The following is a 25267-nucleotide window of genomic DNA, read 5'->3' as shown; positions in this document are numbered from 1 at the left end:
TAAAGATGAAGAAATGAATCTCTACTGACATTCAGTCAAGAATTAATTCCCTGTGTAAAGAGAAAGGGGAATCTTCCTGAAGCAACTTAGAAGGTCAGACATATCTGGGAACAGCTGTAACCTGGTCAAGAGACAAAAATTCTTCCAGAAACAGCACAAATCCTCAGCAGCCTTTCCCGAGGCCAGCTCATTTCCCATGAGAGAAACACAGTAATTTAGGAAAAGAAAATGCAGACTTCAGACAAAAGTTACTCAGAAGGAATTAAAAGCTTAACGTAGGTCCCTAATACCTCAGGTGAAGCATCTGGCAGAGGCCCAAGAGGCCCAGCAGGGAACCCTCTGGAGCCAGACTCCTGAGGAAGAAGGAACGTGGAGCTGTGATGATACAGGGACCCAGGGTGCGACCACGTCCCCCAGAGACTCAGGCCCTCTGGAGAGGGGACCCTCCACCGAGTGTGTCCATCGTCCTGATGGACGGGCAGACCCCGATGCTCGGACACTCACCTACCCGGAACCACGGGCCGAGATGCTGGTCTTCCCCTCGGACTCAGATGTTACCCAGGCCCAAGAGGTCCCAGGGACCGAGCCTAAGAGCACCTGTCCTTCCCTACATTCAGGAAAACAAGGACGCTGCCCTCCAGGAACTCTCTCCTCCAGTGATCTTTGTTGGCCCAACACATACTCCACTGACAACAGAAATGTCTACACCAGATGCTGGCTTCCACCTCCGTCCACAGTCTGAGGTAGTGACTTGCCTTCTGATGCGGCAGCTGGACGATCCCGAACCTTACCTAGATAGCTTTATCTCTGCACTAAAGTAACTGAGTTTTTTTCTCCTTTAGCTTTATTGCGTTTAGTTCAGAGATTATACAGTGGTTCAAATTAGAATCTTGATGAAATTATTCTTAAAATAATGATTAAATAACTGAAGAATATTTGAATGTGAATCTTATAACTTAAATGATTCCACTTCATCCTATTTGTGGGTAGTGTTAATACATAATTTTTGTTGTTACTAAGTCTGTTAAAATAATCCATTAATAAAGCAATAATTTCTAAGACAATTTTGACAACTTTTCTCTTGGTTTTATTGCCGCTATTTACAATCCTTTGGGGCTTCCTTTACAGTTATATTTGACGTAAAAGTGAATCTTGGGGCACCTGGGCAGCTCAGTCGGTTAAGCCTGCCTTCGACTCAGGTCATGATCCCAGGGTCCTGGGATCAAGCCCCATGTCGGACTCCCTGCTCAGCAGGGGGCCTGCTTCTCCCTCTCCCTCTGCCCCTCCCCCTGCTCGTCTCTCTCTTTCACTCTCAAATGAATAAATAAAATCTTTTAAAAAAGAGAGTGAGGGGCGCCTGGGTGGCTCAGTCGTTAAGCGTCTGCCTTCGGCTCAGGTCATGGTCCCAGGGTCCTGGGATCGAGCCCCACATCGGGCTCCCCGCTCTGCAGGGAGTCTGCTTCTCCCTCTCCCACTCCCCCTGCTTGTGTTCCTGCTCTCTATGTCAAATAAATAAAATCTTTAAAAAAAAAAAAGTGAATCTGTTTCCTTTTTTCTGGGTCTAGAGAATGTGAGGGTGGAAGACAGATTTTGGTTGGTGCCAGGTCACTCACTAGGGGACCTGTGCTGAGAGTACTTGAGGATTTCAGAGTTCATTTCTGTAAATCAAGGGCTGGATTTCGTCTAGTTTTTAAGACTAATGTATTTGTATAAATGAGTTTTCATTTAAAAAAATTTTAAGATTTTATTTATTTGACAGAGAGAGACACAGTGAGAGAGGGAACACAAGCAGGGGGAGTGGGAGAGGGAGAAGCAGGCTCCCCGCGGAGCAGGGAGCCCGATGCGGGGCTCGATCCCAGGACCCCTGGATCATGACCTGAGCCGAAGGCAGTTGCTCAACGACGAGCCATCCAGGTGCCCCTCATTTAAAAAATTTTTAATTTACACTTTTGTCAACTATAACTCAATAAAATATAACATTTAAATGAAAGGCCTAGACAGTGACATCAGCCAAGATGGAGGACTAGGAAGCTCCGGGCCCCCACCCCCCACAGACGCAGTAGACAACTCCAGACTGGCTGAAATACCATCTACAAACATCTACAGCAAGCAAGCAAATGCCCAGTCAAGAAAAAGCCACATTCGCAATGATAGGAAATTTCAAAGTGTTTTCACTCACCCTTGCCCCCGCCCCACTCCCTCCCTGGTGTGGCATGGCATGGTTTGGGGGAAGGGCAGCCAGGTCCCCTTAAGCCTCCAAACGGGGCCACCCAGCGAAAGTCTTCCTCTGCACAGAAATGGTCTACAAGACCTGGGACATTTTTCAACTGCCCAATATTCAACAAAAGATCACAAGGCAGAAGCAAGAAAACATGGTAACCACAAATAAAATACCTGTAGGATATACACAAAAGCAAATGAGAAAGGAACCAAAATGTCCCTACAGAAAAAAAAAATCACCTGAACACAAAGGAAGGCAGTAATGGAGGAAAGGAGAAGGGAGAAGGCTGTAAGACACAGAAAACAAATAAAATGGCAAAAGTAAGTCTTCTCCAATCAGTACTTAGTTTAAATGTAAACGAATTAGGGGCGCCTGACTGGCTCAGTTGGAAGAGCATGCAACTCTTCACCGTGGGGTCATGAGTTTGAGCCCCACGTTGGGCGTAGAGATTACTTAATAAAATTAAAAAGAAAATGTAAATGAATTTAAACTCCATAATCAAAAGACACAGATTGGCAGAATGGATAGAAAAGCAGGGTCCATCCGGATGCCGTCCACACAAGACTCACTTTAGATATAAGGACGCACGTGGCTTGAAAGTAAAAGGATGGAGGAAGGTATTCTGTGCAAGCGTAATGACAGGAGGACAGGGGTAGCTAGACTGATGTAAGACAAAATAAACTTCAGGACAGAAACTACTCAAGAGACAGAGAACGGCATCATATAACCAAAAGGTCAGTTCGCCAAAAAGATCGGAGAGTTACAAACATATATGCATCAGACGTCAGAGCTCCGAAACATCTTAAGCAAACACTGACAGTAATCGTGGGAGAGTCTAATACTCCGCTCTCAGTAATACACAGAAGCAGCAGCCTGAAGTTCAGGAATGAAAAGGGGACTTGAACGACACTGTAAACCAATCGCACCTAACGGACACATACAGAACACCATCCGACATAATCTCATATATAGAAAAACCTAAGAAAATACATAGCAAAAAACTGTTAGGACTAAAAAACAAATACATACCACCTTCCTAAGGAGCCTTTTAGGCATTTTTATCAAATCAGTCCCCCAAACAAGGGAACAATACTACTTCAGTTAAGAGAGTGTGGTCCAGGGGCGCCTGGCTGGCTCAGTCGATGGAGCGTGCAACTCTTGATCTTGGGGTCATGAGTTCGAGCCCCACGTTGGGTGTGGAGGTTACTTGCTTTCATACATACATAAGAAAGAAAATATGGTCTAGTGTAAAAGTAATACTGTGTTGTGAAGTTAGCATATACAGAAGTAAAAAGTATGATGTCTACAGCACAGAGGAAGGGAGGGGAGAAATGGAAGTTACCGCTGTAGGCCTCTGAGGTAGGTGATGTGTGTTTGAACACAGACTCTGATACGTCCGAGAGGAATATGGTAACTCTTGATAATTCACTAAAAACAATGCATGTTATCCAGAAACACACAAAAAATTTTATCACTACTTTCATGAGGTGTAGCAGTCAAAATAGTCCTGAATTATATTTGGTAGAGTTTTAAGATTTTTCATCTATTATCTATGCACGATGTAGGTCCACTTTTTTTTTTTTTGGACTCATCATTAACTTTTGGAATTAAAAATAAGCTAAAGGTAAGAACTATCTTACACGATTATACAGAATCCCATATAATTATGGCTTGTTTAGTATTTCCCAAACTCTTCTGTCTTACAGACCAGGAGAACATACCAACCAGAACTGAGACTGGTATATAGTAATTAATTTTTTAGTTTGTCAAAGATAACATTAAAAAAATTAATAACCTATCACTAGGATTTCAAGGACATTTTAATAGCAAAACTTTTCATGATAAGACTCATTGATTGTCCTTTATGAACCTCACTTTGGTGCATCGATTTTTCTCATCTTTCTACTGATGGGCAAGAATTTCTGCACCAGCTCACGGTGGGTTCATAATCCAGTGTTTGTTATCCCTGGTTTTCCCCCTACTCTCCCATCCCTCATTAGCTGGTTCATTAACCAGGGGTGGGCCCATGTGTCCATCAAAATACTCGTTTCCCCTCCCAAAGTACCCCCACCACCTTTGCAAGCTGTCTTCCTCCACACTTCCTCCCCTATCTTCCTCCAGGCTTCTTGAGCTCCACCATTTCCTTGAGACCCAACTCACATCTTTTACCTCCCACGATCTTTTTTAAAGTGAAGCCTTTCAGAGAACCTTTAGTCAGTTCTTATTTTCAAGAAACTAAACTAAAGCCTCCTAGCTTGTCAGGCTTTTTACCATGTTTGTCCACCTAAGAAAATTTATGCCAACACTATCTTAAATGTCTTTTCTTCCTGATAAAAACAAACAAAAAGACCGTCTGAACTAAAAAACGAATTCAGGGAAGCTGCGGGATACAATATAAACACGCAGAAATCAGTTGTGTTTCTGTAGGTGAACAACGAGCAACCCAAAGATGAAGTTAAGAAATGGTTCCATTTGTAGCAGCATGAAGAAGAACAGGAATAAACTTCACCAGCAAAATGAAACACTTGTACGCTCAAAACTGTAAAATTACAAAACGAAAAATTGAAGAAGACACAAAAGAAATGGAAAGACATTCTGGGTTCACGGATTGGGACACAATATTGTTAAGACGTCTTTACTGTCCAATAGGATCTCCAGATTCAATGCAACCCCTGCAAAAATCTAACAACACTTTGGCAAAACCAGAAAAATCCCCCTGAAAATTCATAGGGAATCTCAGGGACCAGGCCCCCAACCAGCCAGAACAATCTTGAAAAAGAACAATGTTGGAGACCTCACACTTCCTGATTTCAAAACACACACCAAAGCTATAGTCATAAACGTAGCTTGGTACTGACATAAAGACAGACATGTGTAGGGGGCACCTGGCCGGCTCAGTTGGAAGAGCATACGACTCTTGATCTCAGGGTCTTAAGTTAAAGCCCCACATTGGGTGTGGACATTACTAGAATGAATGAATGAATGAATGCTTAAAAAATAAATAAGATGGACGTGTAGACCAATGGAAAAGAATGGAGAACCCATAAACCCCTCATGTATGGTCAAATCGACCATTCCGTGGAGGATGGCACTTGGGGACAAATGGCACTTGAAAAACTGGTATCCACATGCCAAAGAATGAGTTTGAACCTCCCTACCTTATGGACCAAAGATTTAAACAGAACAAAACTATAATAGTCTTAGAGAAAACCTAGGGGAAAAGCTTCGTGACACTGGGTTTGGCAATGATTCCTTGGATATGGCAACGAAAGAAAACTAGATAAACTGGGCTACATCAAAGTGTAGAACTTATGCGTGAAAGGAGCACTATCAAGAGTATGAAAGGCCTGCCCACAAAATGGGAGAAAGTGTGTGTAAATCCCAGAAGTAGGTGTGAATCCTGTAAGAGGCTAGTATCCAGAATATATAACATCTTTCTACTGATGGGCAAGAATTTCTGCACCAGCTCACGGTGGGTTCATAATCCAGTTCGTAACTTAAAAAAATCCAACAACCCAGTTAAGAAATGGACAGAAGATCTGAATAGATGTTTCTCCAAATGGTCAGTAAGCTCATGGAAAGATCGTCAAAATCACTAATCACAAGGAAAATGCAAACCCAAACCTCAATGAGACGGACGCCACCCTGCCCCCATTCGGATGGTTGTTACAACAAAGAAAGGAAACAAGCGTTGACGAGGATGTGGAGAAATTGGAACCTGTTTACACCACTGGCCGGGGTGTAAAATGGTGCAGTTGCTGGGGGAAACCGCATGGCAGTCCTTCAAAAAATTCAACACAGAATGACCACATGATGCAGCAACTCCACTTCTGTGCCTGTTCCCGAAGAACCGAGCGCTCGAGTCCAACAGATGCTGGCAGGCCCGTGCTCACGTAGCATCATCCACAATAACCAAAAGCGCTCCGTCGATGGGTGAGAAGATGAACAAGATGCCTCATGTAGATGCAACACAGAAAGGAAGGAAACGCTCTCACATGCTGTAACACAGACGCACCCTGAGGATGGATGCTGGGGGAAGCACGCCAAGCACCACCGGACAAGTACCATACGGCACTACTTACAGGAAACTCCCAGAGTAGACACATCCACGGGACACAAAGTAGAAGCAGAAACTCAGAAACTGCCGGCGGCGGGGGGGGGGGGTGGGGGGGGTAGGCTTGTGTTTAATGGAGGCAGAGTTGTCCTTTTGGGAAGATGAAAAAAAGTTCTGGAGAACGGAGGGTGGTGGGGGTTACACGAGCATGTGAATGCTGGACGCTTAGAAATGGTTAAAATGGTGAATTTTATGTATGTTTTCCCATAATAAAAGTGTCTAATAACAGTACTTACCTTGCAACATGCTTGGGGAACCTGGGGCACACGCCATGGGGGGCCCCCATAAACAGACCCGGTCTCTGGCCTCCCCGCTCCAGGTGCCCGACCTTCCACTTACGGATGGAGCGCAGAAGGGGCAGGAGCTCCACTGAGGAACACTCTTCTGCCCTCGCTGTTCCAAGGCTGGTTTTCCTAGAAAGCGGGGCAGTGCCGAGGGCGTGGTGTGAGCGAGCCTGGCCCAGAGCCCGGGGCCCTCAGTACGCCAGGCTCCCTCCAAACACTGACCACACGAGTCTGCCACCCCCGGGTTCTGCAGCTGACTCCCCCCTCTGAGCTGGGAACCCCTTCTCTGTGGAGAGCCCCCCCTTCAGGGCTCAGGGACCACCTACCTCCCAGGACCGGTGACCCGGCAGCAGCCCCGAGGTGGGGAAACCAAGCCCAAGGGACCAGATTCGAGGGCATGTTTCCTACCGTCAGAGTCGGGACCAGCCTTCCTCGTCACCATTGCAGAAGTTGCAAGCTGAGACCCCTCCCAGGTGTCATCTGCTCGTCACCAGAGAACCACCGAGTGTGGCTCCTGCCGGGCCCGGGGCTCGGTCCCCGAGGGGCTGAGGGAACACCTCACAGAAACAAGCATTTCCACACACATTAAGGGATGGCACGTCCTTTTATAAAATATTTATTCTAAAAAAATCACACTGTACAAATTTAGATAGAACATTCTCAATGCTATTTATAAAAACGTGAACATAACAGACTGGAGTGAACCAACAAACTTTTGCGGCTGTTTTCTTTTTAAATTAGGCCGGAAAAAAGTGTTTTTCCAAGTACAGTGACAGAAAACGTGTCGAAGGCGCCCAAGAACCAGCCGATGAAAAGCGTACCGTTCCCCTGGCGCTCCCAGAGCTCACGCTCTCCCAGTGGGGTCTGACCCCACACCCACAGGACAGGCGTTCCCACGGGGCGAGGGAGGCCTTGCTGACCCGCGTCAGCCGCTCGCTGAGCCCCCAGAGCCGAAGTTTGTGCTGAGAGAAAAGCCAGCACGATTTGCTCATAATTTCCTGTTTCTCTAACAAAGTGGGTTTTCCGTACACCTGTTATAAAGTCTGTACAAAAGCACAAAGCTCCTGTGAGGTGTTACTTCTGAGTTAAAAATGGACGACAGAGAACCGTCTTCTACAGTTGAAGCTGTACATTCACACAGAGGGAGAAACACGGTAAAAAATCCACGAAGCAATTCCAGGCCGGGGAATCCTGGTTTCTGGAAGGGGACCGCAGAAGCTCGGACGTCTGCGCTCTGCCCTTGCTGACGGCCCGGCCCGGCCCCCGTCCCGGGCGGGCGGCGCCCCTCGGGCCACGTCTCCCGCTGCCGCGCGAGCCCAGGCCGAGGGCCCTCACAGCCAGGGGTGCCAGGCGGGGTCCATGCGGCACAGGTTGTCCAGGCTGTTGGCGGCGGCCACCAGCGTGTTCACTTTGCTCTCCCCGCCTTCGAACTGGGCCAGGTTGTGCAGGCGGGTCATGATGGCCGTGACCGCTTTCTGCACCAGGGACACCAGCTGCTGGCTGTCCATGTTCTCAGGCTGCCCAGCGGCCGAGAGTGGAGAGGAGGTGTCCTCCTGCGTTTTTTTGTGCCAAGCGATGATCTCGTCCCGAAGCACCGTTTTCAGAATGCCGTCCACCTGCAAGAGGAGAGAAGAAAATGGTGCTGGCTGATCCAAGCACAACCCGGAGGGGCGGCTTCCTGACGAGGCTGGGCCTGGCCACGGCAGGCCACAGTGCCCAGGGCCTCGTCGATGCACCAGGGAAGCCGCCTGGGGTCCAGCAGTGGCCGGCCACAAGGCACAGCTTTTTGGTCTGAGCAGGGCACGCGGGTCCCATGGCACCTGCTGCTGACACACTGCTTCCTGGTGCCAAATGTCTGCTTCACTCCACGCATCTGAGCACCTGTCGAGGGCCTGTTCCCGGCACTGCAGCCAAGAGTGAACAAAACAGAAACCCCAACAGCCCCTTGCCCTTAGGGGGCTTTGCTCCTGACAAAGACATGCCCGACATTCCCTGTGGTGATGGGTACTGAGCAGAAACAGCAGCTGAGCCGGGCTCGGAGCGGTTCTGGGGGAGGGCGGGGTTGCTGGTGACGAGGTCACATTGGGGTGAGACAGGAAGGAGTCAAGGACGCAAGGCATGTAGCTGTCACACGACCTGTTTCTCGGGCCAAGGAGAGCCACCCTGGGCCTCCGCGTGGCCACAGCAGACTCTGGGCTCTAGCCCCAGCTCCACCACTTCTGGCCTGGGTGGCCTTGGGAGAGTTACTTTGCCCTCTGTGCCTCAGTTTCCCCATTTATACACAGGGCATAGTAATAGAGCCTCCCAAAGGTATTTTTAGAAGAGATTCCCATACAAAATGGTCTACGTTTTAGCCAACCTACTGGCATTCTCTACATTTAGGCTGTTAGGAAATTTGGGTCCAGAGTTTGGAGACAGTCTGATTCCTTCCCATCTACGCTGCACTGTCTACACAAAGAGGAATGCATGGCATTATCCAAGTTGTAACAGGCCTTTGAAATATGGGGAGCCGCCTTCATTCTTTTTAGTTTCCAAATAGATGCCATTCTAAGGACTGCCCTATGATTGCTCCCAGGAGTGTAACATTTCAATCTACGTGAGGACTTCCTATTTCAAGCCTTATGCCGCAGGTAGGTGACCGTGAACTCGCTGCATCAGAGCACAGACTGCTCCTCACGGAGAAATCCCGGGGCTATTTTTACTCATGTTCATACTCATGCTTTCCCCAAAAAGCACTCCCCACTGATGGACACGTGCAACCGAGCACTGAAAAGCACAAGACGTGTATAACGTAAAGTCTGTGTTCCCAGTTAAACAGTTAGCTAATAATTTTAAAATTTCTCTGAGTAAACGCTTTTGGAAATCGATAGGTATCTGAAGTCCTCTTGAGACACAAACTGCTCATCAGTGGAAAAAAAGAAAAAAGAAAAGAGGCACAAGTGATCTCTCCAGTTAAAAGGAAAGTAACCTGCGTTCAGTCCCCAGTTGTGAGGAGAGAATTACTCCGGTGGTGAAGACAGGCTGGGAGTCAGCGTGAACTGGATTCGAATCCCGGCCTGTCCTCCCCACTGGCCTGAGCACCTTCCCTGCCCTCACTCCCCATCTGTACGGCCTCCTGGAGCATCTGACGGGAAGCCGCCCAGCAACCAGGGACGGGCGGCCGGGGGAAGGCACCGGGGCCCCTGGCCTGTCACCGCGACAGAGCCGCCCCATGGCTTCCTGTGGCCGAAGGTGTCCTGGGACTCCAGGGTGTGCCTTGCACGTCACAGCCCTTTAGGCCCCGTAACCACAGTGCGAGTAAGATGGGTGCCATCCTGCGGACAACACCTCTGCCCTTTTATTTTTAAGTAATCTCCACGCCCAGCGTGGGGCTCGAACTTGCCACCCGGAGATCAGGGGTCGCAAGCTCTACTCATGGAGCCAGCCAGGCGCCCGTCTTCCACCCTTTTATAGCGGAAAGATTTATATACACGCAAAACGGAAGGCAGCTATGAAACCAAGTAAACAAAACCGATGAGCAACAGTCATCGCTGGGAAAATCATCCAATAGAGGCTTCCAAGTCCTTTGTGTAAAACTGGTTCCTCAACATCCTAAATGCTTTCAGACAACAAACATTTTGAAACACTTTTTCCAGAAAGCAGCAGCTTGAATTGCGCAGCAACAATGGGCTTTCTCCCCGCTTACTAGCCGACCAGCAGCCTGTAGGCCGCGTGGTGTTTGAGCGACCCCGTGTGCGGTGCACCAGCCATTGTGGCCTACCTTGAAGTTGGGCTGGGCGAAGCACCGGGCCACGGCGATCATGGAGGCCGTCAATGGGCCGGAGACACCGATGGTGGTCAGGAATTCGGAAATGTTGGGGGTGAGGCGGAAAGGGACGGGGCGGTTGGCATCCAAGTCTCCGGTTGCGTCGTTTATATCAAACCGAAAGTAGGCCACATTCAGTTTGCCAGTGTCCTAAACACCAGAAGGAGACAGTCTCAGAACTCACACAGCACGATGCAGATGCTGAAGGAGAGGCTCTGCCTGGTGACACCCAATTACCTGAGCGATCTGTAACATCTCGGGGTTGAGTCTATTCAAATGCAAGACGAATTCTGCAAAGCCAATGAGTGCAAGCTGGATGGTGAACATCTTCCGGAACGTCCAGTAGTCCGTGGCGTTGGGGAACGTGTGCAGAGCCCACTCTTTCAGCATGCTGCGTGGCACCATGTTACTCTGAACTTCTTTGAGGATGTCTCGAAGGACCTGAAATGATATATCACTCCACCATAGCTTCCCTCAAACTTGTTTTTTTTCAAAAGGAAAACTTTCAAATTGTAATTTTGTACTTACTTGGCACCAACAGAGTGAATTCTGTTGACAAATACATATGTGATGTCGTTTGACTAAACAAGGGGATGTCAATTTTCCTCTAGGGCTCAGGTCGTATGCTTAAAGCAACAAGAGAGCCATCGAATAAAAGCCTTAGCTGCACGATGTGTGGTATTTGTTTTACCAAGAATTTAGATAAAATCCGAATACTGTAACTTGTTAACTACAGAATATACTAGACCACTTTACAAAAAGAACAAACGAATAGTTGGATACCAACACTTCACACCTAAGACTACTAAAAACAAAAGTCTTATAAACTGAAGGAGCTAGTTTCTTAAAGCAGAGCAGATGTTACACAACACTTCACACTGAATTTCAGTGTTTCAAACACCACAAATTCAGAGACAGTCTCAGTAAAAACTTTAACTAGAGTTAATTTCGTTCTTGTTAGACCAAATGGTAAAGGCACAAGGTCTATTCTGGGCTAAGTTCTACCCATAGAGAAGCCACTAGAATGCAGGCCCTAAGCAACCAAGAACCACGCAGACCATCAAGAACACTAGCACAAATCATAAAAATAAACTTAAAAAAAAAACCAAACAAAACATTTTCATATAAACTTTGGAAAATTTTTTAAATTCTGGAAATTAAAGGCTTACAACAATCTGAGTAGCTTTTAGGCAAGAAAGAAAGGCTGAATCTTAGTGACAGTGAGCTTTGCAGCAGTTTAATTACACTATTCCCCTCCCCTTTTACCCACCTCCACACTGGCCTTGAAAACCAACAACTTTGCAACCATGGCAGCTGTAGAAACCGGCAGCCTAACAGCCACTGGCATGGGCAAATGTGTTTAGTGAGCCCCCCAAAACCTCATCTCCAGAGAATTATCACTATTTAACTGGTCGCTTCCTAAAAAAAGCCCCATTCATTGGGCTTGTCTGTTGGACTGAACTCAGAGTTCAGTCAGTGAGGAGCATCCTATTTCAACTGAAGAGCATTTGCTGAAAACAATCAGTGACAACCATTTAATGCTGCAGATGCCCAAGGCAGTGATACCAGCTGGAGCACAAAAGATGAGGGCAAACAAGAGGAAGAGCTAGGGAATGAGACGACCACAAGAGGCTTTGAAGAGCTTCAACATATTCCTAAGAATCTAGAAGATCACTTGTATGCTCATGAGAAACCTCAGAAAGCCCTATGCTCTCACATGTGGTTGACCGTGAGACTACATAAACAGGAAGTGAAAGCTAAGGCAGAGATGTAAATTACTTGGACATGTTGAAGGCACCCCCTCACCACACAAAGAGGCCCTCAAAAAGGGGGAAAACGTACTGCTTCAAGGAATTTAAGAAAATCTCTGTCAAATCATTAGCTAGCTGAGCAGAGATTTCAATGGCTGCACATGACAAAAACAGACTTTACAAATTAGTCCAGGAAAGTCACTATAAACAAACAGCAACAACAACAAGCCTTGGGGAAAATTATCTCATTTCTAGAGTTGTCACCTATTATTAAAAATATCAATTTCTCAACAAAAAATCATGAGAAAAGCGAAGTAACAGAAAAACATAGCCAATACACAGTAAATAAAGTGAAATCACTTACATCCAGAACATACAACGAATTCTTAGAATCAATAATAGAAAGACAAATCATGTAATTTAAAAATGAGCAAAGGACTTGAATAGACATTCTCCAAAGAAAATATGCAAATAGCCAATTAGCACATGAAAAGCTGCTCAGTATCACTTGTTATCAACCAAAATGAATGAGAATGACTATAACCGAGAAGAATAATAACTGCTGGCAAGAACGCAGAGAAAAGAGAACCCTCATACACTGCAATCACCTGGGAAAACAGTTTGGCAGTTGATATAATGTTAAACATAAAACTTACCATGTGACCCATCAATTCTACTCCTAGGTATATGTCCAAGAGAAACGAAAACATACGTCTACACAAAAACATACACACGAATGTTCACGGTCATTAGCACTGGTCATAAGTCAAAAAGTATAAATAATCCAAAAGCCCATCAACAGACAAACAGATAAATTAAACGTGGTATAGTCACACAAGGGGATATTATTAAGCAATAAAAAGGAACAGACTACTGATACATGCTATAAAATGGGTAAACCAGGAAAACGTTATGCTAAGTGAAAGTGAGCCACAAAAGAGCACCTATTGGGCGCCTGGGTGGCTCAGTTGGTTAAGCGACTACCTTCGGCTCAGGTCATGATCCCACGGTCCTGGGATTAAGTCCCGCATCGGGATCCCTGCTCAGCAGGGAGTCTGCCTCTCCCCCTCTGACCCTCCCCCTCTCATGCTCTCTATCTCATTCTCTCTCTCAAATAAATAAAATCTTTAAAAACAACAAAAAAAAGAGCACCTATTGTAGAATTCCTTTTGTATCATAATGAAGAATAAGCACATTCACGAGACCGAGAGATTCGTGGTTTCCAATGTCAGGGGGCAGAGAAGAATAGGGAGTACAGGTAATGGGTATGAGGCTTCTTTTTGGGGTGATGAAATGTTTTAATTTTTTTTTCTTAAATAAGCTCCACGCCCAATGTGGGGCTTGAACTCCTGACCCTGAGCTCAAGAGTCACACGCTCTACTGACTGAGACAGCCAGGCGCCCCTGGGGTGGTGTCAACTGCACAACTCTGTGAATATACTGAAAACGCTGAATTGTACATTTTATTGTATTTGGTGGGGTGGAGAAGGAGAGACAGAATCTTAAGCAGGCTCCACGCCCAGCACGGAGCCTGATGTGGGGCTCAGTCTATCAACCCTGAGATCATGATCTGAAAAGAAATCAAGAGCTGGATGCTTAACCAACTGAGCCACTCAGGGACTCCTGAACTGTACATTTTAAAGGGTGAATTTTCTGGCAAGTAAATGATGTCTCAATAAAGGTATTAAAAAAAAAGCAAAGGATGAAGACGCAGCGTTAGTAAGGAAACAAGCTAGGGTACAAAGAGTAAGGGGCCATGAGACTGGCCTGTTCTGTACTGTTGCCAGCATCTCAGGCTGGCCCAACAGGACCCCACATGGTCTCTAAGCTGAACCAACCATCACCTTCATCAGTCACACGGCCGACTGTAAAACACTAGGAGACCCTCATGTCAGCAAATATTCGCAAATGGAGGTCATCAGTTTCCACAGTCAAAGGCAAATGCCGCCAAGAATACGACCCATTCATCTCCCACAAACACGTCAGAACTGTCCTTGGTCCACAGAGTGACCAGGCAGTGGCCTGGGACCTGATGAAGCTGTGACGCCAGTTCCCAAGGGAGGCCACAAGCTCTGTAGACAGAGGGACTGCATGCACGCAGGAAGCTGCACCAGACCCCAAGGCCTGGACTGCCTCAGGCCCTGCCTGTGCCCTGAACACTGCCTAGGCGGGCAAGACGAGCACCTTGTGGGCGCCATCTTGCTAAAAACGAAGTCTCCCAGGTCTTGGACTAACTGAAATGCTGACATGAGGATCCCCTAGTGTTTTATAAACAGCAGTGTGACTGATGAAGGTGATGGATGGTTCAGCTTAGAGACCGTGTGCGTGGGGTCCTGCTGGGCCAGCTAGACCTGGACGGATGGAGACAAGGACACAGCTTCCAGCTCCATGGCATCTCGCCCAGAAACTGCGAGGCCTTCTCGGAAGGCACAGGAATGACCACAGTGGCGTCTGGGGAGCAGGCCAGGAGAGCTGCCTCTTGGTGATGCACATGATCCCGTACAAAACCTCCTCATCCAGACCCCACACCTTCCCTACTTCCTGCCAAAGGCAGCAATCTGCAGGCGGGGAGGGCCCTCCGTCCAGGCCTCCTGTGGCAGGCACTATTGCTCCCTGCCAAGCGAGTTTCACCTCCCGACACAGTTGGGCCGACATGTCTCAGCGCTCACCGCTTTCTGTATTTTAGGAAGTGTTTATGGTACAGACACCGCACGTTACCTAATGCCCCAGCAGCAAACCCGATGAACGGACTACGCAGTGGATAAATAGCCTCATGTCCCTTTGACCAAGTTTGGCCGCCAAATGAGCTTCCCCTGAAGTTGCTCTGCAGCAAATGTCACTTCATTAGGGTCCGAGGCCACCTAATTTCTACCACCTCACGAGGCCAAGGAGGGAAAAAGGTACCTCTCGGCTGCCCGCGAGGCTGTAGGTGGCAGCTAGCGCTCCCAACCGCCCCGATTCGGTACCTGGTGGCTGGCCTGGGTCCCGCGTGCCTGCACCGTGGCCAGCCTGTCATAGTACCGGGAGATGGGGTTGTCGTGCTCAATGCCCTTCTTGGCACAGCGCTGCTTGTAGATCTCCACGAGGGAAAGAGAAGAGGGGTTGTCCTCCACGAGGCGCATCTGTGGGGACACCGCCACCACACGCGGAACTGGGGAGAAAGGAGAAGGCAATGGGAGCAGCCCGAGAGAACACGCCGGGGCAGCGCTCGAGCCCACTTCCAGGGCTGTCCCCGCTGCAGCTCACTCAGCCCTTGGTGAGCAGAGGACGCGGGGCAAGTCGGAAGTCACACACCGAGTCCTAACTCGGCACATGGCAGGAAGCCCGACCTCCTGGGTGACGGAGCCTGAGCTGCCATCACCTTGTGATTAAGACACAGGGGAACAGAAATTCTTTAGAAAGCCATCTTCAAAAAACCTAGAGACTCTGCCAACGGTTCACTCTTTAGAGGCCCTCCTTCACCGGGGTTCTATCAGCAGAGTTCAATCGTCCCCCTCACTCCACGGTGCCCGTCGAGTGTGGTTACGTTAACCTGCCTTCCAGTGTCGGCATGGCTGGCCCCCATCTTGGGGAAATTAGGAAAATGCTCCAGTCCTTTTCTGTGTTCTGTGGTTCAGTGACGGGAAGCTCCCAGAGTGAATCTGATCATTCCACCCAGTTACGTCGTGGAGCTGTACTGAGAGTGAGGCACATTTGGGACCCCGATGACCACTCTTGCACTGGACATGCCTTTTATGAAGCAGTTCATCTCACATGCTGATAACCTCCATTGGGACCGCACTTAACTAGAAAGTGCCGGGCGTGCCCGCCCTGGAGCCAGACAGCCCGCACTCACATCCCAAGTCTGTTTTCCCAGTGATGTGACCTCGGGAATGGTCACTGGACGGCTATGAACTTCAGTTTCTTCATCTATAAATAAAAGTATAACACGTACCCCATAGGGTTGCTGGCAGACTAAATAATACTTTAAAGATATTAGATCAAGGTAATATTACTAAGACTTTTTTTCTAAGTAAGCTCTATGCCCAGTGTGGGGCTTGAACTCATGACTCCAAGATCAAGAGTCATATGCTCTACCGACTGAGCCAGCCAGGTGCCCCTGAAGACATTTTGTTGAAGATATTTTGTAGAAAGCTGAGAAATGTCCTGAAGATAGCAAAGAAGGTAGCGAAATCAAGCTTGTCCAGCATGGGGTCACAGCAGCAAGCTGCCCGGGTGCTGCTGAGTGGTCCAGCGGAAGCTGTGGAGTCCCTGTGCCAGCACCAGCCTGTCCCTAGGCCATTCTGACTGCCTGCACCCACGCTGGGCGTTCACATGTGATTCTGGCTTCTAATGAGCCAGAGTGGATTCGGCCTAATGTCCGTTAAAGCACGACTACTAGCTTGCTGCCAAGACGTCACCCCACCAAGAAATTCCACAGTGACTCGAGGGCACTTATCTGAACTGTCGTTTGATGCTGACCAAGAGTTTGTTTCTTTGGAAAAAACAAAGAACCATCTACTGCCCCCAGATGTGATCCACGCTATAAATCCCATTACATACATGTTAACACGCATACGGTTTTCTATGGACTTGTTTTTGAGATCTACTTCTTCCTTTGGGGATGTTGAACTTAAGGGTAAGAGATTTTAGGTCAAAATGGGTTGGATTCTTAGTGGTCAGAAGAAAGCTCCATACGGGACTAGGTAGCGTGCATTGCAATGGGCTCTTAACCTCAGAGATTAGATGCTAAACTGTTTTAAGTGGTTCTCTTCTCTGAATGGGATGACAGCTCACCCCTGCCCCCATTACAGACAGAAATGGGTCACTCACGAATCACCCACAAGTTGGTATGGAAACCCCTTACTCAGAGGCTGCTGGTCGCCGCATGACCAAGATTTCTAGGGCCTTCACGGGGCTTCTCGACTCTCCCTTGCGCTGCATTTCCCGCCGGGAAGGCACGTTCCGGCCGTGGCCACTCGGTGCAGTGTAAGCTCCAGGAGTCTGTCAACAAGCTCACACCACGGCCTGTGCTGAGCCCACGTTTCACCAGAGCACGGACGGACTCCCGGGCAGGGACAAACAGCCGTGGGCGCAGACACGGCAGTCCCTTTGCCAAACCAATACCCATGAGACACTCGTCTAGCAGCAAGGAGCCTAACGGCTGGGGAGTGGCTTCTTCTGGGAGCAGGGCCCTCATTCCAGAGCCTTTCCTGCTTGGTGTGCGTTGGGGCACTCTCAGCTCCCAGGAGACGGCACACGAGAAAACCCGCAAAGGCTGATGGGAGTGGCCGTGTACCCCAAAGGGCACCTCTCCTACCTGTGAAAAATAAGTGCCTCTTTGTGGTTTCCTTCCTCTTCTCCAGACAGGGGTTCAGCAGACGGAGCAGCTGCAGTACGCGCTCCTCTCGCCGGGACTCGGTCAGGCAGGCGTCGTTCATGACGAGGTACGGGTAGATCTTGCCGTTGTGGCCGCGGATGTAGAGTCTCCGGGCTGCAGTGTTGTGCTTCTGCACGATCTCCACCCTGGGCATAAACCTACCCAAGCAGGCACACAATGAAACAGCAGCTCCCCGAGCCCTCAATTTCCAGTCCTTTTCTTTGAGAAAAAAAGGGAACTTTACAGGAAGGGCATCCGGAGTTGTCGCGGCCAGACTCCCGCAGGTACAGCCCTCACTCTGACAAGGTATGAATGGCATGACATTCTTCTAGGATGCGGGGAAGACCCCCTGGCAGAGGGGAAACGCAGAAGAGAAGAGGACGCTGCAGTTTTAAAACGATCAGCCATGGGGTCCCTCTTCAGGAGCTCAAGGAGCGCTGCTGATTGGCTCTGAGCACCCCAGCTGCAGAACTGGGGCGGGGGGGTGGGGACAGGTGCCCCGGGAGTGAGCTTGAGGACTACACACCCTCGTCCTCACCTCCCTCCCGTGGGCCAGGGAGCAGGGACGGTTGGCCAGAGGGGAGTCACATCTGGAGGACCAGGAAACCCGATTCTGGATGCACGAGGAAGCAGACTTCTGGGTCTGATTATGACCATTTGTTACAGCACTTCTGACATTTACAGTAAGATATAACATCTACTCTAATAAATCTTACAACTGTCCAATTCTGTTTTGAATACTGAGCTTTAGAAGTTTTATGGACTGGGTGACTTTGTCCAGTTCCGTGGGGATTCAGAAAAGGTTCTTTTAGAAGCAAAAGAAACACAAACTTGACTCAAACAAAACATTTCACCCATCAGTTAGGACAGACCCTTCAAGTGCCTGATTCCTGAAATCCGAGCACAATCTCCCATTCTCCCATTTCAGGGGCAAGGAGAGCATGGCGGTGGGAGGGGAGGGAACGAGCCTGGACGGCTGCACGAGGTCTGCCCTGAGGTCTGTCCCGCGGCGGGCTCGCCCGGGGCGGGGTGTGTTGGCGACTAACTGCCACGCTGGGCTCACTCACCGAGCAATCTTGATGTAATAATGTGTCGGCTTGGGCATCAGAAACTCCCCTGGAATTTCTACTTCCGCTGTCTGTGCTGAGAAATTGCTCAAAAACCGGCACTTCTCTTCTATGAGGAAGAACTTTGGAAGCTGCTTGGTTTTAGCCTCCAGGATTTTGATCCACTTTTTCAACTTAGAAATAAGATTGTGAAGCTTCATGGATCCTGGAACACTGAAGTCAAAATCTTCAAAATAAAAAATAAAATATAATTAAAAACAGTTTTAATCATCTGGGCTATCTGGAATTCACTACAAGATCATGCTCAAAAGCCTCCCAGGTAGGAAACAGGCATGTTTTATTTTACATCTTCTGACCTGGAGCAGAGAACATCTCAGTCCCTGTCACTCTTTAAAGTGTAAGTTGAAACCTGAGTGACTGGTCTACCAACCCCCAGACTGGAGGAGGGAAGGGGTGAACCGCCAGCAGGAAGCCTCACCCCCAGTCACCACAGGTCCCGCGGAGCCCTCCGAGCCCACTGGGCCAGCCCTGAAGGTCACTGCCCTCCGCCCACCGGCAGCCCCGCCTGAGAGCAAGCCTCACACCTGGGAACCACGGCCCTGTGCCAAAAGCCAACACAGTAATTAACTTGAGGCTAAGGGAGAAAGAAACCAACCCCGGCGAATACTAAATTATAAATCAGTTCATCAGAAGAAATTAAGGCAAGGCACTTAAGTGACAAAAATGGAAACCATGCCCTTTTCATTTAAGCAATTAAAATACTCCTTATTGCTGTATATCTCAGATTTTACTGAGACTCGGTATTAAAAGGTCAATTAAACTGAAAAGCTCTTCTTTAAAAAAAGCGCCCGTTCCACACAGATGAGCACCAGGGGTCAAAGGGGCTCTGAGTTACTCCAACTTGCTGGAGCCCGAAGGTCAGGATAAGCCGAACCTTCTCTGTTGCAAATGGAGCCCGTGGAAGCCGCGGTCCCCTCGCTGACAAGGGCCGGGATCTGTGACAGGGCAGGGGCTGTTGCACTCAAGCGGAAAGGCTCTGTGGAGCCTCTCGCGGGCGCTCTTCTGCAGACCCAGGTGGTGTGGGGGGAGCCTGGTGCAGACTCCTGCCCCCAGTCCTCACTGCATCCTCCCCACCGCCCCTCCAGGGCTGCAGCAGGCTGGGCCAGGGCCAAATGCAGGGAAAGTGAGCGGGGGTCAACAACGTGCATGTGGAACCAGGGGCCGGCGGAGGCCCCATCAACACCCACACAGCGGCCCAGAGGGGCGGTGGCCATCCGGACGCCAGCGCAACCTCAGCACGCCCAGAAGCACTGCAGTCGAGGTGCTCAACTGTCCATCAGCACAGATACCCACTCTTAGCCCTATGGCTGCACCCGCCTCTGCCCTCAATCCCTAACTCCTGGCCACCACTAACCCATTCTCCACCTCCATCCTGACGTTATTTTACAAATGTTTCCTAAGTAAGGACCACGCAGTAGATGTCCTTTCGAGATTGGTTTTTTGCGCTCAGCATGATGTGAGGTTCATCCAGGTTGCCCTATCGCTAACTCCACGAGTATGGATGTGGCACACTTTGCTCATCCATTCTCAATTTGGTGCTTTTGCAAATAAAATGGCTGCCACGTTCATGTTCAAGTTCCTGCCTGTACGTTAAGTCCTCACTCCCTGGGATAAATGTGATGTACTGTCTCTGAACTTCTTCCACCTCCTTACTGGGGTGGGAGTCAGCAGCCAACAGAGGCGATTCTGCCCGAGGATGGAGGTGGGGTAACTGTCCTCTGTTGTGTGGACGGGAACGCGGCGCTGAAACACAGAGCCGGTCCTTCCTGGGAATGGAGGACCAGGGGCTGTGGAGCTCTGAGTTACGTATGAAATGCCTAGGCTTGGAAGAGGGTCAGAGCCTCATAGCGGTCTTCCTTCGAGTTTCTGGTTTTGTATTTTTTTATACCAAAATCCAAATGACTTGTCTCACTCTGAATTCTCTATTTCAGACTACATTTGATTTAATGAGTGGACATTTTAAGATAAAGACATACTATCATTTGAGTAAAATAGGATAATTTCCATAAAATTCATCTCAGACTTTTCCTTTTTCAGGGAATAGTGACCAAACACATCATGTGAACGTCACGAAGAAAAAAATCTAGGGGCGCCTGGGTGGCTCAGTCGTTAAGCGTCTGCCTTCGGCTCGGGTCATGATCCCAGGGTCCTGGGATTGAGCCCCGTGTCAGGCTCCCTGCTCCACGGGAAGCCTGCTTCTCCCTCTCCCACTCCTCCTGCTTGTGTTCCTGCTCTTGCTCTCTCTGTGAAATAAATAAATAAAATCTTTAAAAAAAAAAAAAAGAAAAGAAAAAATCTAAGATGATGGAAGCGCTTCAGTGGAAAAAGGTGTGGAGGCTCATATTTTTTTGTTCAAAGAGCATCTTCTTCAAGGTGTGAATGCATCGGGGGAAGCTCCTCGACCTTAAGGCGAGTCCAGCGTTACCTTTAATGCCCCTCTCACACCATACGGGGAGGAAACCCGGGGCCCCGGGGCTGCCTGGAATGACAGCAGGACACGCTGTATCTCACATGGATCAAAAGAAAGTCATGGCTGTAGCTGCAAAGCATCCTTTGCAATTAGTGGGATAAATATTTTCTTTTACAGGATTTCAACCTCGTCTACACAGCACGTATTTCTAGCTGTGTTCTCCGTGATACGAGTTCTTAAAAGATACTTTAAACAACTAACAATGTGAACCATTATTCTATGGCTTAGTGTATCAGTATAGAAAGAATGTTCTGGAGACAGTGATAAATTTTAGTAATTAAACTAAAATGTTTCTTTTAGCAGGAAAATTGACCAGGCAAATCTTGTTTCCCATGATGATCACTCAGGGGTTGACACTGGAGACATAAAGGCCTGCAGAAGTTCCCCAGGTGGCCAGAGAGATGCTCTGAGAACTGGGGCTCACCTGGGCTCCTGTGTCAGTGGGGTGGTGGTGGGACACGGGTGGCAGGATCCCCTGCACCCAGGGGACACGGTGGCCTGTGTGTGCTCATGCTGTGGGAACCACGGCCCCTGTGTGGCAGGTAAAGACTGAGGCCAAAGGAGCTTGGACTCATCTGCCACCGATCACGCAGAGCTGGGGCCAAGATTCACGCTCCTGGGGGTCTCAGAAAATGCACGAACCCAAACCAGGGGCCAGTCATGATGATACAATCTCCTTGTCTTTCTGCCATCTGAATCCACTATAGATTTGAACTCTACTTGTCACATTGAGCCCTATACCTTTGAGCCTGTCTCACCTCCCACCGTTCAGTTTTCCCACAAAAACCAAGTGGAGGGAGGGACGGGAGAGGGTAGGTTCAGCCTGAAACCCTCCTCTTCCTAACACCCGCCATCCCCTCCCGCGGAGCCTGGCTCCACATCTTCACCCTTCACTGAGTGAAGGTCTGTGCAGCCTCGAGCCGCTGAGTGTCACAGTGACCTCATGATCGGAGTCCGCATCTTAAACAGAGAACAGCAAGCTCAGCCAGGACCATGCTCACGAAAACGAGGAAATAACAACTAGCTGATTGTTAAAGACAGGAAGAAGAGTGAACAGAACCTTCTCTGGGATCAGGAAGGGACTCACCAGTTGTGAACTGGCCCTTCAGCTTCTGGAAGACGGGGTCCTGGGCGGTGGCCTGTGCCCGCCTGGCTAGAGACTCGGAGGCCGCACTGGAGAACATGGTCGAGACGTTGGACACGTTCTCCAGGCCCACCCCGAACGTGCTCACCAACTTCTTGACGAAATTTAGAGTGTGGGGGGTAATTTTGGCATCGGACACGGCTCCGCTTTTCTCAAATGCAACAGAGTAACATTTCGCCAGGCCCTGCTGGAGCTGCCTGAGAACCTGGTGGGGAGAGACCGGGGACAATTCACACAGCAACTCTCCAGGCCAGCAACTAGCCGACCGCAGAGCATGGACCCAGGACGTCCCACCCCCACTCCTGGCACACGGGGTAAAATCAGTGAGGACAACACAGAGGCAACCTGGGCGCACCACACCATCGGCTGTGCTTTTAACCATGAGGACCAAGTGTCCTCAACATTAAAACAAAAAAACCTCCACTTTTTTGGGGCATACACCTACCCTTCTGTTGATTAACGGAGGGAGAACACTGTCTATGCAGACAACTTTGCAGTCACAGCTGCGTGTCCACACGCACACATCAAGTAACAGTAACACAAGGCCGCCTCTTGGCCAACAAGATAAACATCTAGATAATAAGGGCTCATCCTTTTGTCATCAGCTTATGCAAACACCATTAAGCAGAAAGGCTGGCGGCTGAAAAGCTCCCTGAACAACCCCGCTACCCCCCCCCCCCCCCCCCCCCCCCGCCTCCCCCCCCCCCCGCCCCCGCTCACACCCCCCCCCCGCCGCTCACACCCACGGCCCCTGCTCACACCCGCCAGCTCACACCCACACCCACGGCCCCGCTCACACCCACTGCCACTGCTGGTTAACTGGTATTAGGTGGTAGTTAATGACAGCCCACAGACGTGAGCACAGTAAGCACGTTAAGGCCAGAAGTGGCTTTCTCAATTTCATCTTCTTCAGGCATATCCTGCTTCAAATATTTGAGGTGACATCAGTACGCAGACATCAGCTATCTGCTCACTCCACTGTTCAATTCGACAGCACAGAACACAGACACGACCAGGCAGCTAATCTGAAGGGAAGACAGCGCACGGCACACGGACGACAGGTTCCCTCCACATACCTCTTCGTGCCAGTTTTCTCTGAACCAGACCATCTGATCGACGATGCCTTCCAGGGAAGACAGAAGGGTTGGGTGGAGCTCTCGCTGCATGTGCATGATTCGGCTGCAGCGCCACATGGGTGCTGTTGCTCTTATGGGCCCTGGATCTGATGCAGAATGGGACTGGTTACCCACTGAACTTGGCTGCTGCTGTCCAGAATCTGAGAGTAACACACACAACGCCAATGTCAGCGCAAAGCTGGCCCGATGCGAGAGCTCGGTGCTCTAGAGGACCCATCGGCCAAAGGAACGCTGGTTCCTGCAGGCGTGTTAACACATCATGAGACCGGTTCCCCAGGGACTGTGGGAGCCGCCCCGGCTCTAAGGAGACGTGCGCTGAGGGGCTCGGGCACAAGGAGCGCGACTGCCTACGACCTGGCCCCAGACGTTTCAGTGAAAAGCAGGAAGCGTCACGTCGAGAGAGAGAGAGAGAGAGAGAGAGAGAGAGAGAGCGCGAGCGCACAAACAGGGCCGTGTGCTACATGGTGAACTGAGGTGAGGGGGCGCGAGTGTTCACTGTCCTCTCCTAACTTTACTGTAAGCGTGGGCATTTTTTAAATGTTTGGAAAAAATATTTCACAATACATTCCTTGCAGATAGCTCAGAGAATCTAAAAGTAATTAATGAGCGATCTACATTTTTTCATCTAGGAAAGCCCAATTGTGTGTTAAAAAGGGATTTTTGAAAAATACAGTCATTTGCGGTGTGAGAAGTATGTTGTAGAACCCAAATGCCCATTTCTCTAGCTCTGGCTCACTCGGAATAAAAACACCCTAACTTTCAAAGGACCCAAACACCCATCTACGTAGGTAGACCCGTGAGGCCAGAGCTGGAACGTGCCGTGAGGTCTCCCGACCAGCCCAGCTCCTCAGAGGGGGTGCTACCATGCCCAGTGGATCAGGTCACCTTCTCACAGAGTCTTTGGCCTCGAAGCATGAACATCTGGGTGTTAAAAATGGCCTGAAGCAGATGGCACTTTAACGATTTTCAAGATACCATGTGTAGTGGGCAACAGAAACCACTGATAAGTTACTTCTTACATACGAGAACTATTCAGGACAGATTAAAACTCTTCTATCTGAGTGAACCTGGTAAGACTGATTTCTATGCTGATTCTTCTGACAGCTGAGAACATTATAAACTAAATGACATACATAGTAAATGACGTTTATACTGTTTACCAGCATGCATTATTAAACTTTGTAATTTTCCAAGGCTAAAAATTTCATGTATTTTTCCTACTTATGGACTAAATCACTTAGGTAAACCAACACCCTGTTAAATCACAACCACGGAGAACCATCGACTTGCTTCAGAGATCTGGCTTGGCCTCCCAGCCCTACAGTGTCCTCTCACTGGCTAAACGTAAACAGGCTGAGGACAGGAGTGTCTACAGCTGTGCAGACATGGAATGTCCCCACGGACTGAGCCCTTCGTGGTCTGGCCAGCCAGCCCCGCCCGAGACATACCGCTCTTGTAGCGTTCCCGCTGCTCGATTTTCAGGGTCAGGTACAGGGTCCGGATGGGAAAGTAGACCGCCTGGGGATACACGCGTCCAACCTGCTCAGAGACATGGGGCGTAAAGAGCGCTGCTCACCACTGTGCTTCTGGAGGATGACAATTTGTACGGAAAGTAACTGTCGCCACGTGTAATGGGCTGGGGTCTCCATGTGAACCAAGGAGGCACATACTGTACCACGGGGCTCATCCATGAGCCCAGATTAAACAGTAGGTCAAATACCTGGTTTACCTCTAAAAGATCTGAGAAAGATCAACATGGTGCACTCCCACAGTTCTGCCTGGGGGACTGTTATTGACAGAGGAACCACACCTGCCTTTGATTTGGTAAATCTGAGGACAAAACGCACTGATCCCCGG

General features: G+C 49.1%; 1 protein-coding gene across 7 annotated transcripts in view; it reads right to left on the bottom strand.

The window, feature by feature from the left end:
• Positions 1 to 7219: 7219 nt before the first annotated feature.
• TRRAP (transformation/transcription domain associated protein) overlaps positions 7220 to 25267 on the bottom strand; it is a 112932-nt gene continuing 94884 nt past the window's right edge. For 5 of the 7 annotated variants that reach the window (XM_034988374.1, XM_034988375.1, XM_034988380.1 and 2 more), the window contains 9 exons: positions 24859 to 24949; positions 23351 to 23550; positions 22218 to 22479; positions 18601 to 18826; positions 17474 to 17691; positions 15141 to 15325; positions 10662 to 10865; positions 10380 to 10574; positions 7220 to 8235 (listed from right to left, as the gene is read on the bottom strand). In XM_034988374.1, the coding sequence (XP_034844265.1) occupies positions 7951 to 8235; positions 10380 to 10574; positions 10662 to 10865; positions 15141 to 15325; positions 17474 to 17691; positions 18601 to 18826; positions 22218 to 22479; positions 23351 to 23550; positions 24859 to 24949 (1866 nt within the window). In that variant the 3' untranslated portion in view covers positions 7220 to 7950. The remainder of the gene's footprint in view (positions 8236 to 10379; positions 10575 to 10661; positions 10866 to 15140; positions 15326 to 17473; positions 17692 to 18600; positions 18827 to 22217; positions 22480 to 23350; positions 23551 to 24858; positions 24950 to 25267) is intronic. The other 2 variants (XM_034988376.1, XM_034988378.1) reach the window with 1 other exon arrangement.

The sequence above is a fragment of the Mirounga leonina genome, unplaced genomic scaffold (assembly GCF_011800145.1).
Source record: "Mirounga leonina isolate KUSES-001 unplaced genomic scaffold, KU_Mleo_1.0 Mir_454, whole genome shotgun sequence".
NCBI lineage: Eukaryota > Metazoa > Chordata > Mammalia > Carnivora > Phocidae > Mirounga > Mirounga leonina.
The sequence above is the reverse complement of the archived record's forward strand: the minus strand, read 5'-3'. Positions and strand labels throughout refer to the sequence as shown.